Source organism: Bombina bombina, chromosome 9 (assembly GCF_027579735.1).
Source record: "Bombina bombina isolate aBomBom1 chromosome 9, aBomBom1.pri, whole genome shotgun sequence".
NCBI classification, from domain to species: Eukaryota; Metazoa; Chordata; class Amphibia; order Anura; family Bombinatoridae; genus Bombina; species Bombina bombina.
In genome coordinates this window covers 284,161,243-284,178,851 of record NC_069507.1, presented here as the reverse complement: position 1 = coordinate 284,178,851, position 17,609 = coordinate 284,161,243, and the positions used below count along the sequence as shown (strand labels likewise).

Below are 17,609 nucleotides of genomic sequence, written 5' to 3'. Positions count from 1 at the left end.
CAGCGTTAGAGGCTCCTAACGCTGGTTTTAGGCTACCGCCGGTATTTGGAGTCACTCAAAATAGGGTCTAACGCTCACTTTTCAGCCGCGACTTTTCCATACCGCAGATCCCCTTACGTCAATTGCGTATCCTATCTTTTCAATGGGATCTTTCTAACTCCGGTATTTAGAGTCGTTTCTGAAGTGAGCGTTAGAGCTCTAACGACAAAACTCCAGCCGCAGGAAAAAAGTCAGTAGTTAAGAGCTTTCTGGGCTAACGCCGGTTTATAAAGCTCTTAACTACTGTACTCTAAAGTACACTAACACCCATAAACTACCTATGTACCCCTAAACCGAGGTCCCCCCCACATCGCCGACACTCGAATAAAAATTTTTAACCCCTAATCTGCCGACCGCCACCTACGTTATCCTTATGTACCCCTAATCTGCTCCCCCTAACACCGCCGACCCCTGTATTATATTTATTAACCCCTAATCTGCCCCCCACAACGTCGCCGCCAACTACCTACAATAATTAACCCCTAATCTGCCGACCGCAAAGCGCCGCTACTTAAGTTATCCTTATGTACCCCTAATCTGCTGCCCCTAACACCGCCGACCCCTGTATTATATTTATTAACCCCTAACCTGCCCCCCACAACGTCGCCTCCACCTGCCTACACTTATTAACCCCTAATCTGCCGAGCGGACCGCACCGCTATTATAATAAAGTTATTAACCCCTAATTCGCCTCACTAACCCTATAATAAATAGTATTAACCCCTAATCTGTCCTTCCTAACATCGCCGACACCTAACTTCAATTATTAACCCCTAATCTGCCGACCGGAGCTCACCGCTATTCTAATAAATGTATTAACCCCTAAAGCTAAGTCTAACCCTAACACTAACACCCCCCTAAGTTAAATATAATTTTAATATAACGAAATTAATTAACTCTTATTAAATAAATTATTCCTATTTAAAGCTAAATACTTACCTGTAAAATAAACCCTAATATAGCTGCTATATAAATTATAATTACATTGTAGCTATTTTAGGATTAATATTTATTTTACAGGCAACTTTGTAATTATTTTAACCAGGTACAATAGCTATTAAATAGTTAAGAACTATTTAATAGTTACCTAGTTAAAATAATAACAAAATCACCTGTAAAATAAATCCTAACCTAAGTTACAATTAAACCTAACACTATACTATCATTAAATTAATTAAATAAAATACCTACAATTACCTACAATTAAACCTAACACTACACTATCAATACATTAATTAAATACAATACCTACAAAAAAATACATTTAAATAAACTAACTAAAGTACAAAAAATAAAAAAGAACTAAGTTACAAAAAATAAAAAAATATCTACAAACATAAGAAAAATATTACAACAATTTTAAACTAATTACACCTACTCTAAGCCCCCTAATAAAACAACAAAGCCCCCCCAAAATAAAAAATGCCCTACCCTATTCTAAATTAATAAAGTTAAAAGCTCTTTTACCTTACCAGCCCTGAACAGGGCCCTTTGCGGGGCATGCCCCAAAAAGTTCAGCTCTTTTTCCTGTAAAAAAAAACATACAATACCCCCCCCCCAACATTACAACCCACCACCCACATACCCCTAATCTAACCCAAACCCCCCTTAAATAAACCTAACACTAAGCCCCTGAAGATCATCCTACCTTGTCTTCACCTCACCAGGTATCACCGATCGGTCCTGGCTCCAAAATCTTCATCCAACCCAAGCGGGGGTTGGCGATCCATCATCCGATGGCTGAAGAGGTCCAGAAGAGGCTCCAAAGTCTTCATCCTATCCGGGAAGAAGAGGCGATCCGGACCGGCAACCATCTTGATCCAAGCGGCATCTTCTATCTTCATCCGATGACGACCGGCTCCATCCTGAAGACCTCCACCGCGGACCCATCTTCCTCCGGCGACGTCCAACTGAAGAATGACGGTTCCTTTAAGGGACGTCATCCAAGATGGCGTCCCTCGAATTCCGATTGGCTGATAGGATTCTATCAGCCAATCGGAATTAAGGTAGGAATATTCTGATTGGCTGATGGAATCAGCCAATCAGAATCAAGTTCAATCCGATTGGCTGATCCAATCAGCCAATCAGATTGAGCTCGCATTCTATTGGCTGTTCCGATCAGCCAATAGAATGCGAGCTCAATCTGATTGGCTGATTGGATCAGCCAATCGGATTGAACTTGATTCTGATTGGCTGATTCCATCAGCCAATCAGAATATTCCTACCTTAATTCCGATTGGCTGATAGAATCCTATCAGCCAATCGGAATTCGAGGGACGCCATCTTGGATGACGTCCCTTAAAGGAACCGTCATTCTTCAGTTGGACGTCGCCGGAGGAAGATGGGTCCGCGGTGGAGGTCTTCAGGATGGAGCCGGTCGTCATCGGATGAAGATAGAAGATGCCGCTTGGATCAAGATGGTTGCCGGTCCGGATCGCCTCTTCTTCCCGGATAGGATGAAGACTTTGGAGCCTCTTCTGGACCTCTTCAGCCATCGGATGATGGATCGCCAACCCCCGCTTGGGTTGGATGAAGATTTTGGAGCCAGGACCGATCGGTGATACCTGGTGAGGTGAAGACAAGGTAGGATGATCTTCAGGGGCTTAGTGTTAGGTTTATTTAAGGGGGGTTTGGGTTAGATTAGGGGTATGTGGGTGGTGGGTTGTAATGTTGGGGGGGGGGGTATTGTATGTTTTTTTTTACAGGAAAAAGAGCTGAACTTTTTGGGGCATGCCCCGCAAAGGGCCCTGTTCAGGGCTGGTAAGGTAAAAGAGCTTTTAACTTTATTAATTTAGAATAGGGTAGGGCATTTTTTATTTTGGGGGGCTTTGTTGTTTTATTAGGGGGCTTAGAGTAGGTGTAATTAGTTTAAAATTGTTGTAATATTTTTCTTATGTTTGTAGATATTTTTTTATTTTTTGTAACTTAGTTCTTTTTTATTTTTTGTACTTTAGTTAGTTTATTTAAATGTATTTTTTTGTAGGTATTGTATTTAATTAATGTATTGATAGTGTAGTGTTAGGTTTAATTGTAGGTAATTGTAGGTATTTTATTTAATTAATTTAATGATAGTATAGTGTTAGGTTTAATTGTAACTTAGGTTAGGATTTATTTTACAGGTGATTTTGTTATTATTTTAACTAGGTAACTATTAAATAGTTCTTAACTATTTAATAGCTATTGTACCTGGTTAAAATAATTACAAAGTTGCCTGTAAAATAAATATTAATCCTAAAATAGCTACAATGTAATTATAATTTATATTGTAGCTATATTAGGGTTTATTTTACAGGTAAGTATTTAGCTTTAAATAGGAATAATTTATTTAATAAGAGTTAATTAATTTCGTTATATTAAAATTATATTTAAGTTAGGGGGGTGTTAGGGTTAGACTTAGCTTTAGGGGTTAATCCATTTATTAGAATAGCGGTGAGCTCCGGTCGGCAGATTAGGGGTTAATAATTGAAGTTAGGTGTCGGCGATGTTAGGGAGGGCAGATTAGGGGTTAATACTATTTATTATAGGGTTAGTGAGGCGGATTAGGGGTTAATAACTTTATTATAGTAGCGCTCAGGTCCGCTCGGCAGATTAGGGGTTAATAAGTGTAGGCAGGTGGAGGCGACGTTGTGGGGGGCAGGTTAGGGGTTAATAAATATAATATAGGGGTCGGCGGTGTTAGGGGCAGCAGATTAGGGGTACATAGCTATAATGTAGGTGGCGGCGCTTTGCGGTCGGCAGATTAGGGGTTAATAAGTGTAGGCAGATGGAGGCGACGTTGAGGGGGGCAGATTAGGGGTTAATAAATATAATATAGGGGTCGGCGGTGTTAGGGGCAGCAGATTAGGGGTACATAAGGATAATGTAAGTAGCGGCGGTTTACGGAGCGGCAGATTAGGGGTTAAAAATAAAATGCAGGTGTCAGCGATAGCGGGGGCGGCAGATTAGGGGTTAATAAGTGTAAGGTTAGGGGTGTTTAGACTCGGGGTACATGTTAGGGTGTTAGGTGCAGACGTAGGAAGTGTTTCCCCATAGCAAACAATGGGGCTGCGTTAGGAGCTGAACGCGGCTTTTTTGCAGGTGTTAGGTTTTTTTTCAGCTCAAACAGCCCCATTGTTTTCTATGGGGGAATCGTGCACGAGCACGTTTTTGAGGCTGGCCGCTTGCGTAAGCAACTCTGGTATCGAGAGTTGAAGCTGCGTTAAAAATGCTCTACGCTCCTTTTTTGGAGCCTAACGCAGCCATTTTTTGGACTCTCAATACCAGAGTTATTTTTATGGTGCGGCCAGAAAAAAGCCGGCGTTAGTTTTTCGGGTCATTACCGACAAAACTCCAAATCTAGCCGTATAGCTTTAAGGAGAACATTGGATTCTCATCACCAAGAAAGAACCACCCACACTTCACTTTTCTAAGATCACCATCACCAGGTTTTCAGCAACAGGAAACAAGTTGGTTTTTAAACTTTTTTGCTATCCTTTGTTAAACAACATTGGGATATAATTCTATTTGGATTGTGACTTTGACTGTTATAAACTTCTTCATCTAACTTTAAACAAGTGTGTGACAATTTCACTTTTTTCATTCACATTTTTTGCTTGTTTGCATTTTTGCAATTAACTTTTGCATTTTTTACATTTATATTTGTCACACTCACAGGGCATCACATAATTTTTTCAATTTTTTTCAAATTTCAATTTTTATTTTTCATTTTTTACATTTTTTATGCACGTGCCTTTATCTATGTTCATTTTTTTGTTCATCCTTTGATGCATTTACATTTGTTACTATAAATATCATCTGAGATACTGCATTACCTTGGGGTTAATCCCACTGTGTTTTACCCTATATTGTATTCACAGAATACTGTTTTAGCAGAATAAGGATTTTACACTCCTTGTTCAGTAGCTACTGGTAAGTTTTATTGTTTAAATTTAATTTTATTGTGTATTTATACTTGTATAGTGTAGACACACACCATAGTGTGTTAAGAATAAAACTCTTGACCTTTTACATACCTCTATACATATTACCTTGCCTTTTTGGTGCTTTGAACACACCACATTCCAAATACTTGCTTTTGGCTAGCTAGGTAGCCTTTGTTCAAAGCCACACGTCACATTGGGTCCAGGCGCCATATCCACACATATCCACACCTACTATTGGCTGATTGCATCAGCCAATAGGATTTTTCCTACCTTAATTCCGATTGGCTGATAGAATCCTATCAGCCAATTGGAATTCAAGGGACGCCATCTTGGATGACGTCATTTAAAGGAACCGTCATTCGTCGTGTAGTCGTCAGTCTGGATAGATGCTCCACGTCGGCTGGCTTCAAGATGGACCCGCTCCGCTCCGGATGGATGAAGATAGAAGATGCCGCCTGGATGAAGACTTCTGCCCGTCTGGAGGTCCTCTTCTGCCCGGATCGGATGAAGACTTCTGCCCCTCTGGAGGACCACTTGTGCCCGGCTGGGTGAAGACGTCTCATGGTAGGGTGATCTTCAAGGGGGTAGTGTTAGGTTTTATTAAGGGGGGATTGGGTGGGTTTTAGAGTAGGGTTGGGTGTGTGGGTGGTGGGTTTTAATGTTGGGGGGTATTGTATTTTTTTTTACAGGTAAAAGAGCTGATTACTTTGGGGCAATGCCCCGCAAAAAGCCCTTTTAAGGGCTATTTGTAATTTAGTATAGGGTAGGGATTTTTATTATTTTGGGGGGCTTTTATATTTTATTAGGGGGATTAGATTAGGTGTAATTAGTTTAAAATTCTTGTAATTATTTTATTTTTTTCTGTAATGTAGTGTTTTTTTCCGTACTTTAGTTTATTTAATTGTAGTTAATTGTAGTTAATTTAGGGAATTAATTTAATGATAGTGTAGTGTTAGGTGTTAGTGTAATTTAGGTTAGGGTTTATTTTACAGGTAAATTTGTATTTATTTTAACTAGGTAGTTATTAAATAGTTAATAACTATTTAATAACTATTGTACCTAGTTAAAATAAATACAAAGTTGCCTGTAAAATAAATATAAATCCTAAAATAGCTACCATGTAACTATTAGTTATATTGTAGCTATTTTAGGGTTTATTTTATAGGTAAGTGTTTAGTTTTAAATAGGAATAATGTATTTAATTGTAGTTATTTTATTTAGATTTATTTAAATTATATTTAAGTTAGAGGGTGTTAGGGTTAGGGTTAGACTTAGGTTTAGGGGTTAATAACTTTATTATAGTGGCGGCGACGTTGACGGCAGCAGATTAGGGGTTGATACATTTAATATAGTTGCGGCGACGGGGGGGGGGCAGATTAGGGGTTAATAAATATAATGTAGGTGTCGGCGATGTTGGGGGCAGCAGATTAGGGATTCATAAGTATAATGTAGGTGGCGGCGGTGTCCCGAGTGGCAGATTAGGGGTTAATAAGTGTAACGCAGGTGTCAGCGATATCGGGGGCGGCAGATTAGGGGTTAATAAGTGATTTAGAGGTGTTTAGACTCGGGGTTCATGTTAGGGTGTTAGGTGTAGACATAAAATGTGTTTCGCAAATGTGTTCCCCCGCACCGCATCGGCACTTTGGATTCTGAGGCAGTGGACTCTCCTGAGCTTGTCCGGCTTACCCGCCCCCAACCGTGACGTCACACACACCCGAACTTGGCTGAATACACGCTGGCGTGCTGTAGGGATCCACTCCACCGCTCGTCTTCAACACCGCTGGGAGTACAGAAAGTTGTCACGGGAGAGGACTGTGAGCATTTGATGTTATAAGGTGGGTCCCCATGATCAACATTTGTCTATCCAGCATGTGAATTGTGTGTGTATGGAGGCATATCTTCACAACGAGTCTTTTCAAGGGGCGGAGTGACGGGAGCGAGTGCTACATACAGGGGGGAATGAGTGAAGGATATCGTCTATACTACAGTGACTGGTCGACAGGTGCTGCATAGTATTTGTGCTTACATAAAATGTGTTTCCCCATAGGAATCAATGGGGCTGCGTTAGGAGCTGAACGCTGCTTTTTTGCAGGCCGAATCTGCCCCATTGATTCCTATGGGGAAATCGTGCACGAGCACGTTTAGCCAGCTCACCGCTACCATTAGCAGCGCTGGTATTGAGGTGAGATGTGGAGCTAAATTTTGCTCTCCGCTCACTTTTTTGCGGCTAACGCCGAGTTGAAAAAAACCTGTAATACCAGCGTTGTTTGTAGGTGAGCTGAAACTAAGTGTTAGCACCGCACCCCTGTTACCGCAAAACTCGTAATCTCGGTGTTACTTAAAAGCTCTTAGTTTACCTCTGTTGAAAATCTGAACAATGTTATTTAAAAATAAAGAAAACTATACATTTAAAAAACAAAACATTAAAAAATGTATGGGCTATATAAATGGATAATCTACAAAACATTTATGCAAAGAAAAATGAGTGTATAATGTCCCTTTTAACTTCCTTGCTGCATAGAAAAATAGAATTTGATGGTAGATAAGAACCAAAAAGGCCCATCAAGTTTACCCATATTAAATGTAACTTTTCCTTAGGATAGCCTTAAGCATGTCCCTGGCATTTTTTAATTCCTTTACAGTCTTTGGGTTATATTTATTAATGTGCGAGCGGATATGATACGATGTAGCGTATCATGTCCGCTGCACATTGATAAATGCTGACAGTTAGCGCTGCAGAATCTGTTGGCGCTCTACAAATAACCGATAATAAATAATAATAATACGCTTTCAGCATTTATTATTGCACCAGCAGTTCTTGTGAACTACTGATGCAATGCCGCCCCCTGCAGATTTGCGGCCAATCGGCCGCTAGCAGGGGGTGTCAATTAACCTGATCGTATTCAATCGGGTTGATTTCTGTCCGCCACCTCAGAGCAGGCAGACAGGTTATGGAGCAGCGGTCTTTAGATAAATCGGCCCCCATGTGTTTACCACCTCAAATGGAAGTTTATTCCATGAATCCACCACCCGTTCTGTAAAAAAAATGCTTCCTCAAATTTCTCCTGAATCTGCTACCCTCTAACTTTAGATTGTGACCCCTTGTTATAGCATTTATTTGATTGTGAAAAATGCTTTCAGCTTCTATTTTATTAAGTCCCTATAGGTTTCTATCACGTCACCTCTTTCCCTTCTATCCTCTAAACTATACATATTTAGATCATAGAGTCTTTCTTTGTACATTTTATATTTTAGACCATGTACCATGTAAGTAGCCTCCTTTGGAAAGCTTCTAGTTTATCTCTTTCTGAAGATATGGTCTCCAGAACTGTACACAGTATTCCAGATTTGGTCTAACTAATGATCTGTAAAGGGGCATAAGAACCTTGCTATTTCTGCTACTAATACCTCTTCCAATGCAACCAAGTATTTGACTGGCCTTACTGGCTGACTGCGGCATTGTGTACCAAATTTTATATCATCTGAAATAATAATTCCCAAGACCCTTCCTTCTTTAGTTACAGTCAGTAATGTACCATTGAGACTATAATGGGCCTTTGGGTTTTTGGATCCTATATGCATAATTTTGCTCTTGGTAATATTAAATTTCAGATCCCATTTATTTGACCAGTCCTCTAGTGTTTTAATATCACAGTTCATTTGATCAACCCCTCCTGGAACATTAACTCTGTTACAAATTTTTGTATCATCTGCAAACAAGCAAACCTTCCCCTTAAGTCCATTTCCAATATCACTTATGAGCATGTTAAACAAAACAGGCCCAAGAACTGACCCTTGGGGAACACCACTGGTAACTGATGCCTCATTTGAATATACTCTTAACTGAAACCCTCTGTCGTCTATCTTTAAGCCAGCATTCTACCAACATAACAATCTTAGCATTTACTCCAAGGCAATACATTTTGTGAATAAGACTGCTGTGTGGGACGGTGTCAAATGCTTTGCTAAAGTCTAGATATGCAACATCTACGGCTCCTCCCTGGTCTATTATTTTAGTTACATAGTCAAAGAAATCAATTAGATTAATCTGACTAGATCTTCCAGCAGTGAAACCATGCTGTCCTTTGTCTTCTAAGTTGTTTGAAGGAAAGATACAAGTCTTTCCTTTTAAAAGAGTTTCCATTAATTTCCCTGCAATTGAGGTCAAACTGACTGGCCTATAGTTAGCAGAATCTTCCCTACTACCCTTTTTATAAAGAGGGACTACATTGGCAATTTTCCAGTCTTTTGGAACAACTCTTGTTAGAAGTGACTGATTAAATAAATCGAAGTTGCATAATTTTACATTTGTCTGTTAGACCCCCACCTGCCATTTACCAACCACATTCATCCATCAGTCAACCAGATTTGGAAAAATTGTCCATTGCAATATAATTGCTTTACTGTGTTTCAAGATATAGGGGAATTGGTAAACACACACCACACCCCCCCACTCACACACTACACATACACACACACACACACACAAATATGTCTACCATATACAAATACATAAGCAGGTAATTACTGTGTCATGATCCAGACGCTGTGAAGCTCACCGTCTTCATCTTCCGAAAGTTGACTCTCTATGTCCTTTATTGCCTGGTTTAGCAGAGGAAGCTGAAACATGAAGACATTAAAGACGTTAAACAAAAGAAGAGTTAAAAAGCATTAAAAGCAGTGAGTTGGATGACATACCATTGGGGAAAGTCATGAGACAAGGTAAACCAGGAGAAGTGCGATGAGATATGGTGTAACCCGCCCCAGTTATTCCTGTATGGTGTAACCCTCCCCCGTTATCCCTGTATGGTGTAACCCTCCCCTGTTATACCTGTATGGTGTAACCCTCCCCCGTTATCCCTGTATGGTGTAACCCTCCCCTGTTATCCCTGTATGGTGTAACCCTCCCCCGTTATCCCTGTATGGTGTAACCCTCCCCTGTTATCCCTGTATGGTGTAACCCTCCCCCGTTATCCCTGTATGATGTAACCCTCCCCTGTTATCCCTGTATGGTGTAACTCTTTCCCGTTATCCCTGTATGGTGTAACCCTCCCCTGTTATCCCTGTATGGTGTAACCCTCCCCGTTATCCCTGTATGGTGTAACCCTCCCCGTTATCCCTGTATGGTGTAACCCTCCCCCGTTATCCCTGTATGGTGTAACCCTCCCCCGTTATCCCTGTATGGTGTAACCCTCCCCTGTTATACCTGTATGGTGTAACCCTCCCCTGTTATCCCTGTATGGTGTAACTCTCCCCCGTTATCCCTGTATGGTGTAACCCTCCCCCGTTATCCCTGTATGATGTAACCCTCCCCTGTTATCCCTGTATGATGTAACCCTCCCCTGTTATCCCTGTATGATGTAACCCTCCCCTGTTATCCCTGTATGATGTAACCCTCCCCTGTTATCCCTGTATGATGTAACCCTCCCCTGTTATCCCTGTATGGTGCAACCCTCCCCTGTTATCCCTGTATGGTGTAACCCTCCCCTGTTATCCCTGTATGATGTAACCCTCCCCGTTATTCCTGTATGGTGTAACCCTCCCCTGTTATCCCTGTATGATGTAACCCTCCCCTGTTATCCCTGTATGATGTAACCCTCCCCTGTTATCCCTGTATGATGTAACCCTTCCCTGTTATCCCTGTATGATGTAACCCTCCCCTGTTATCCCTGTATGGTGTAACTCTCCCCCGTTATCCCTGTATGGTGTAACCCTCCCCTGTTATCCCTGTATGATGTAACCCTCCCCGTTATTCCTGTATGGTGTAACTCTCCCCCGTTATCCCTGTATGGTGTAACCCTCCCCTGTTATCCCTGTATGATGTAACCCTCCCCCGTTATCCCTGTATGATGTAACCACCCCGTTATCCCTGTATGATGTAACCCTCCCCTGTTATCCCTGTATGATGTAACCATCCCCTGTTATCCCTGTATGATGTAACCATCCCCTGTTATCCCTGTATGATGTAACCCTCCCCCGTTATCCCTGTATGATGTAACCATCCCCTGTTATCCCTGTATGATGTAACCATCCCCTGTTATCCCTGTATGATGTAACCCTCCACGGTTATCCCTGTATAATGTAACCCTCCCCTGTTATCCCTGTACAATGTAACCATCCCCTGTTATCCCTGTATGATGTAACCCTACCCTGTTATTCCTGTATATTGTAACCCTCCCGTTATCCCTGTATGATGTAACCCTCCCCTGTTATCCCTGTATGATGTAACCCTCCCCCGTTATCCCTGTATGATGTAACCATCCCCTGTTATCCCTGTATGATGTAACCCTCCCCTGTTATCCCTGTATGATGTAACCCTCCCCCGTTATCCCTGTATGATGTAACCTTCCCCTGTTATCCCTGTATGGTGTAACCCTCCCCTGTTATCCCTGTATGGTGTAACCCTCCCCTGTTATCCCTGTATGATGTAACCCTCCCCTGTTATCCCTGTATAATGTAACCCTCCCCCGTTATCCCTGTATAATGTAACCCTCCCCCGTTATCCCTGTATGATGTAACCATCCCCTGTTATCCCTGTATGGTGTAACCCTCCCCTGTTATCCCTGTATGGTGTAACCCTCCCCCGTTATCCCTGTATGGTGTAACCCTCCCCCGTTATCCCTGTATGATGTAACCCTCCCCTGTTATCTTTGTATGGTGTAACCCTCCCCTGTTATCCCTGTATGGTGTAACCCTCCCCTATTATCCCTGTATGATGTAACCCTCCCCTGTTATCCCTGTATGATGTAACCCTCCCCTGTTATCCCTGTATGGTGTAACCCTCCCCTGTTATCCCTGTATGGTGCAACCCTCCCCTGTTACCCCTGTATGGTGTAACCCTCCCCTGTTATCCCTGTATGATGTAACCATCCCCCGTTATCCCTGTATGGTGTAACCCTCCCCTGTTATCCCTGTATAATGTAACCCTCCCCTGTTATCCCTGTATGATGTAACCCTCCCCCGTTATCCCTGTATGGTGTAACCCTCCCCTGTTATCCTTGTATGGTGTAACCCTCCCCTGTTATCCCTGTATGGTGTAACCCTCCCCCGTTATCCCTGTATGGTGTAACCCTCCCCTGTTATCCCTGTATGATGTAACCCTCCCCTGTTATCCCTGTATGATGTAACCCTCCCCTGTTATCCCTGTATGGTGTAACCCTCCCCTGTTATCCCTGTATGATGTAACCCTCCCCGTTATCCCTGTATGGTGTAACCCTCCCCTGTTATCCCTGTATGATGTAACCCTCCCCTGTTATCCCTGTATGATGTAACCCTCCCCTGTTATCCCTGTATGATGTAACCCTCCCCGTTATCCCTGTATGGTGTAACCCTCCCCTGTTATCCCTGTATGGTGTAACCCTCCCCTGTTATCCCTGTATGATGTAACCATCCCCCGTTATCCCTGTATGATGTAACCCTCCCCCGTTATCCCTGTATGGTGTAACCCTCCCCTGTTATCCCTGTATGGTGTAACCCTCCCCTGTTATCCCTGTATAATGTAACCCTCCCCTGTTATCCCTGTATGGTGTAACCCTCCCCTGTTATCCCTGTATGGTGTAACCCTCCCCTGTTATCCCTGTATAATGTAACCCTCCCCTGTTATCCCTGTATGATGTAACCCTCCCCCGTTATCCCTGTATGATGTAACCCTCCCCCGTTATCCCTGTATGGTGTAACCCTCCCCCGTTATCCCTGTATGGTGTAACCCTCCCCTGTTATCCCTGTATGGTGTGACCCTCCCCTGTTATCCCTGTATGATGTAACCCTCCCCTGTTATCCCTGTATGATGTAATCCTCCCCTGTTATCCCTGTATGGTGTAACCCTCCCCCGTTATCCCTGTATGGTGTAACCCTCCCCCGTTATCCCTGTATGGTGTAACCCTCCCCCGTTATCCCTGTATGGTGTAACCCTCCCCTGTTATCCCTGTATGGTGTAACCCTCCCCTGTTATCCCTGTATGATGTAACCCTCCCCTGTTATCCCTGTATGATGTAACCCTCCCCTGTTATCCCTGTATGATGTAACCCTTCCCTGTTATCCCTGTATGATGTAACCCTCCCCTGTTATCCCTGTATGATGTAACTCTCCCCTGTTATCCCTGTATGGTGTAACTCTCCCCTGTTATCCCTGTATGGTGTAACTCTCCCCTGTTATCCCTGTATGATGTAACCCTCCCCTGTTATCCCTGTATGATGTAACCCTCCCCTGTTATTCCTGTATGATGTAACCATCCCCTGTTATTCCTGTATGATGTAACCCTCCCCTGTTATCCCTGTATGGTGTATCCCTCCCCCGTTATCCCTGTATGGTGTAACCCTCCCCCGTTATCCCTGTATAATGTAACCCTCCCCTGTTATCCCTGTATGGTGTAACCCTCCCCTGTTATCCCTGTATGATGTAACCATCCCCTGTTATCCCTGTATGATGTAACCATCCCCTGTTATCCCTGTATGATGTAACCATCCCCTGTTATCCCTGTATGGTGTAACCCTCCCCCGTTATCCCTGTATGATGTAACCCTCCCCCGTTATCCCTGTATGATGTAACCCTCCCCTGTTATCCCTGTATGGTGTAACCCTCCCCTGTTATCCCTGTATGGTGTAACCCTCCCCCGTTATCCCTGTATGATGTAACCCTCCCCCGTTATCCCTGTATGATGTAACCCTCCCCCGTTATCCCTGTATGATGTAACCCTCCCCCGTTATCCCTGTATGGTGTAACCCTCCCCCGTTATCACTGTATGGTGTAACCCTCCCCCGTTATCCCTGTATGGTGTAACCCTCCCCCGTTATCCCTGTATGGTGTAACCCTCCCCCGTTATCACTGTATGGTGTAACCCTCCCCTGTTATCCCTGTATGATGTAACCCTCCCCTGTTATCCCTGTATAATGTAACCCTCCCCCGTTATCCCTGTATGGTGTAACCCTCCCCTGTTATCCCTGTATGATGTAACCATCCCCTGTTATCCCTGTATGATGTAACCCTCCCCTGTTATCCCTGTATAATGTAACCATCCCCTGTTATCCCTGTATGATGTAACCCTCCCCTGTTATCCCTGTATGATGTAACCATCCCCTGTTATCCCTGTATAATGTAACCATCCCCTGTTATCCCTGTATGATGTAACCCTCCCCTGTTATCCCTGTATGATGTAACCCTCCCCTGTTATCCCTGTATGGTGTAACCCTCCCCTGTTATCCCTGTATGGTGTAACCATCCCCTGTTATCCCTGTATAATGTAACCATCCCCTGTTATCCCTGTATAATGTAACCATCCCCCGTTATCCCTGTATGATGTAACCATCCCCTGTTATCCCTGTATGATGTAACCCTCCCCTGTTATCCCTGTATGGTGTAACCCTCCCCTGTTATCCCTGTATGATGTAACCCTCCCCTGTTATCCCTGTATGATGTAACCCTCCCCTGTTATCCCTGTATGGTGTAACCCTCCCCTGTTATCCCTGTATGGTGTAACCATCCCCTGTTATCCCTGTATAATGTAACCATCCCCTGTTATCCCTGTATAATGTAACCATCCCCCGTTATCCCTGTATGATGTAACCATCCCCTGTTATCCCTGTATGATGTAACCCTCCCCTGTTATCCCTGTATGGTGTAACCCTCCCCTGTTATCCCTGTATGATGTAACCCTCCCCTGTTATCCCTGTATGATGTAACTCTCCCCTGTTATCCCTGTATGGTGTAACCCTCCCCCGTTATCCCTGTATGATGTAACCACCCCCTGTTATCCCTGTATGGTGTAACCCTCCCCCGTTATCCCTGTATGATGTAACTCTCCCCTGTTATCCCTGTATGGTGTAACCCTCCCCTGTTATCCCTGTATGATGTAACCATCCCCTGTTATCCCTGTATGGTGTAACCCTCCCCTGTTATCCCTGTATGATGTAACTCTCCCCTGTTATCCTTGTATGATGTAACTCTCCCCTGTTATCCCTGTATGATGTAACCATCCCCTGTTATCCCTGTATGATGTAACTCTCCCCTGTTATCCTTGTATGATGTAACTCTCCCCTGTTATCCCTGTATGATGTAACCATCCCCTGTTATCCCTGTATGATGTAACCCTCCCCCGTTATCCCTGTATGGTGTAACCCTCCCCCGTTATCCCTGTATGGTGTAACCCTCCCCTGTTATCCCTGTATGGTGTAACCATCCCCTGTTATCCCTGTATAATGTAACCATCCCCTGTTATCCCTGTATAATGTAACCATCCCCCGTTATCCCTGTATGATGTAACCATCCCCTGTTATCCCTGTATGATGTAACCCTCCCCTGTTATCCCTGTATGGTGTAACCCTCCCCTGTTATCCCTGTATGATGTAACCCTCCCCTGTTATCCCTGTATGATGTAACTCTCCCCTGTTATCCCTGTATGGTGTAACCCTCCCCCGTTATCCCTGTATGGTGTAACCCTCCCCTGTTATCCCTGTATGGTGTAACCCTCCCCCGTTATCCCTGTATGGTGTAACCCTCCCCTGTTATCCCTGTATGGTGTAACCCTCCCCCGTTATCCCTGTATGATGTAACCCTCCCCCGTTATCCCTGTATGGTGTAACCCTCCCCTGTTATCCCTGTATGGTGTAACCCTCCCCCGTTATCCCTGTATGGTGTAACCCTCCCCTGTTATCCCTGTATGGTGTAACCCTCCCCCGTTATCCCTGTATGGTGTAACCCTCCCCCGTTATCCCTGTATGATGTAACCCTCCCCTGTTATCCCTGTATAATGTAACCCTCCCCCGTTATCCCTGTATAATGTAACCCTCCCCCGTTATCCCTGTATGATGTAACCATCCCCTGTTATCCCTGTATGATGTAACTCTCCCCTGTTATCCCTGTATGGTGTAACCCTCCCCCGTTATCCCTGTATGATGTAACCACCCCCTGTTATCCCTGTATGGTGTAACCCTCCCCCGTTATCCCTGTATGATGTAACTCTCCCCTGTTATCCCTGTATGGTGTAACCCTCCCCTGTTATCCCTGTATGATGTAACCATCCCGTTATCCCTGTATGGTGTAACCCTCCCCTGTTATCCCTGTATGATGTAACTCTCCCCTGTTATCCTTGTATGATGTAACTCTCCCCTGTTATCCCTGTATGATGTAACCATCCCCTGTTATCCCTGTATGATGTAACTCTCCCCTGTTATCCTTGTATGATGTAACTCTCCCCTGTTATCCCTGTATGATGTAACCCTCCCCTGTTATCCCTGTATGGTGTAACCCTCCCCCGTTATCCCTGTATGATGTAACCACCCCCTGTTATCCCTGTATGGTGTAACCATCCCCTGTTATCCCTGTATAATGTAACCCTCCCCTGTTATCCCTGTATGATGTAACCCTCCCCCGTTATCCCTGTATGATGTAACTCTCCCCTGTTATCCCTGTATGATGTAACCCTCCCCTGTTATCCCTGTATGATGTAACCCTCCCCTGTTATCCCTGTATGATGTAACCCTCCCCCGTTATCCCTGTATGATGTAACTCTCCCCTGTTATCCCTGTATGGTGTAACCCTCCCCCGTTATCCCTGTATGGTGTAACCCTCCCCTGTTATCCCTGTATGATGTAACCATCCCCTGTTATCCCTGTATGATGTAACCATCCCCTGTTATCCCTGTATGGTGTAACCCTCCCCTGTTATCCCTGTATGATGTAACCATCCCCTGTTATCCCTGTATGATGTAACCATCCCCTGTTATCCCTGTATGATGTAACCATCCCCTGTTATCCCTGTATGATGTAACCATCCCCTGTTATCCCTGTATGATGTAACCCTCCCCCGTTATCCCTGTATGATGTAACTCTCCCCTGTTATCCCTGTATGGTGTAACCCTCCCCCGTTATCCCTGTATGGTGTAACCCTCCCCTGTTATCCCTGTATGATGTAACCCTCCCCTGTTATCCCTGTATAATGTAACCCTCCCCCGTTATCCCTGTATGGTGTAACCCTCCCCTGTTATCCCTGTATGATGTAACCATCCCCTGTTATCCCTGTATGATGTAACCATCCCCTGTTATCCCTGTATGATGTAACCATCCCCTGTTATCCCTGTATGATGTAACCATCCCCTGTTATCCCTGTATGATGTAACCCTCCCCTGTTATCCCTGTATGGTGTAACTGTCCCGTTCAGTGTTATATGGATGGATCACTCTATGTCAGTATTACCCTGAAAATAAAGAAGTCCTCTTTGCTGAAGTTGGAGGGAGGGTTGATACATTTGGGAGAGAACGATGCTCTGGGTTCCTGAGTATACATAGGGTGCTCAGGTACTTGTTGATTTCCGGTCTTATTATTTGTCTGCATAATGCCGTGCTCCTGCCGTTCCTTATTCTCTGTTAGTGGCTGTCTGGGTTCTCTACTGGCTCATTCTGTTTCTCTCACTAACTCAGGAAGTTACTGCTCTGCCCCTGTCCCTCCCCTAAGGGATCCACCTCTTCTAACAAAACCAGTTCAACTGGGCTTTATTAGATTTACTTCCCTGACAACTGAAGCCGAAACAAAGACACAAAGATTCAGTAGAAAAGGGAAGAAGTAAAAGCATTTGTCTTCAATTCCATATCTGCTGTAACATACCTACTGCCATGCCCCTGTTTATATTAGTAACAAAGTGACATTCTGTGCCAGC

The 17,609-nt window shown here is 43.9% G+C and overlaps 1 protein-coding gene across 1 annotated transcript in view; it reads right to left on the bottom strand.

Moving 5' to 3' along the window:
• Positions 1 to 17,351, bottom strand: part of LOC128639711 (tumor protein p63-regulated gene 1-like protein) — a 99,434-nt gene extending 82,083 nt beyond the window's left edge. Inside the window, exons 1-2 of the mRNA XM_053691827.1 lie at positions 17,150 to 17,351; positions 9,490 to 9,581 (exon numbers count right to left, since the gene is read on the bottom strand). Coding sequence (XP_053547802.1) covers positions 9,490 to 9,581; positions 17,150 to 17,287 — 230 coding nt within the window. The 5' untranslated portion in view covers positions 17,288 to 17,351. The remainder of the gene's footprint in view (positions 1 to 9,489; positions 9,582 to 17,149) is intronic.
• Positions 17,352 to 17,609: the final 258 nt, after the last annotated feature.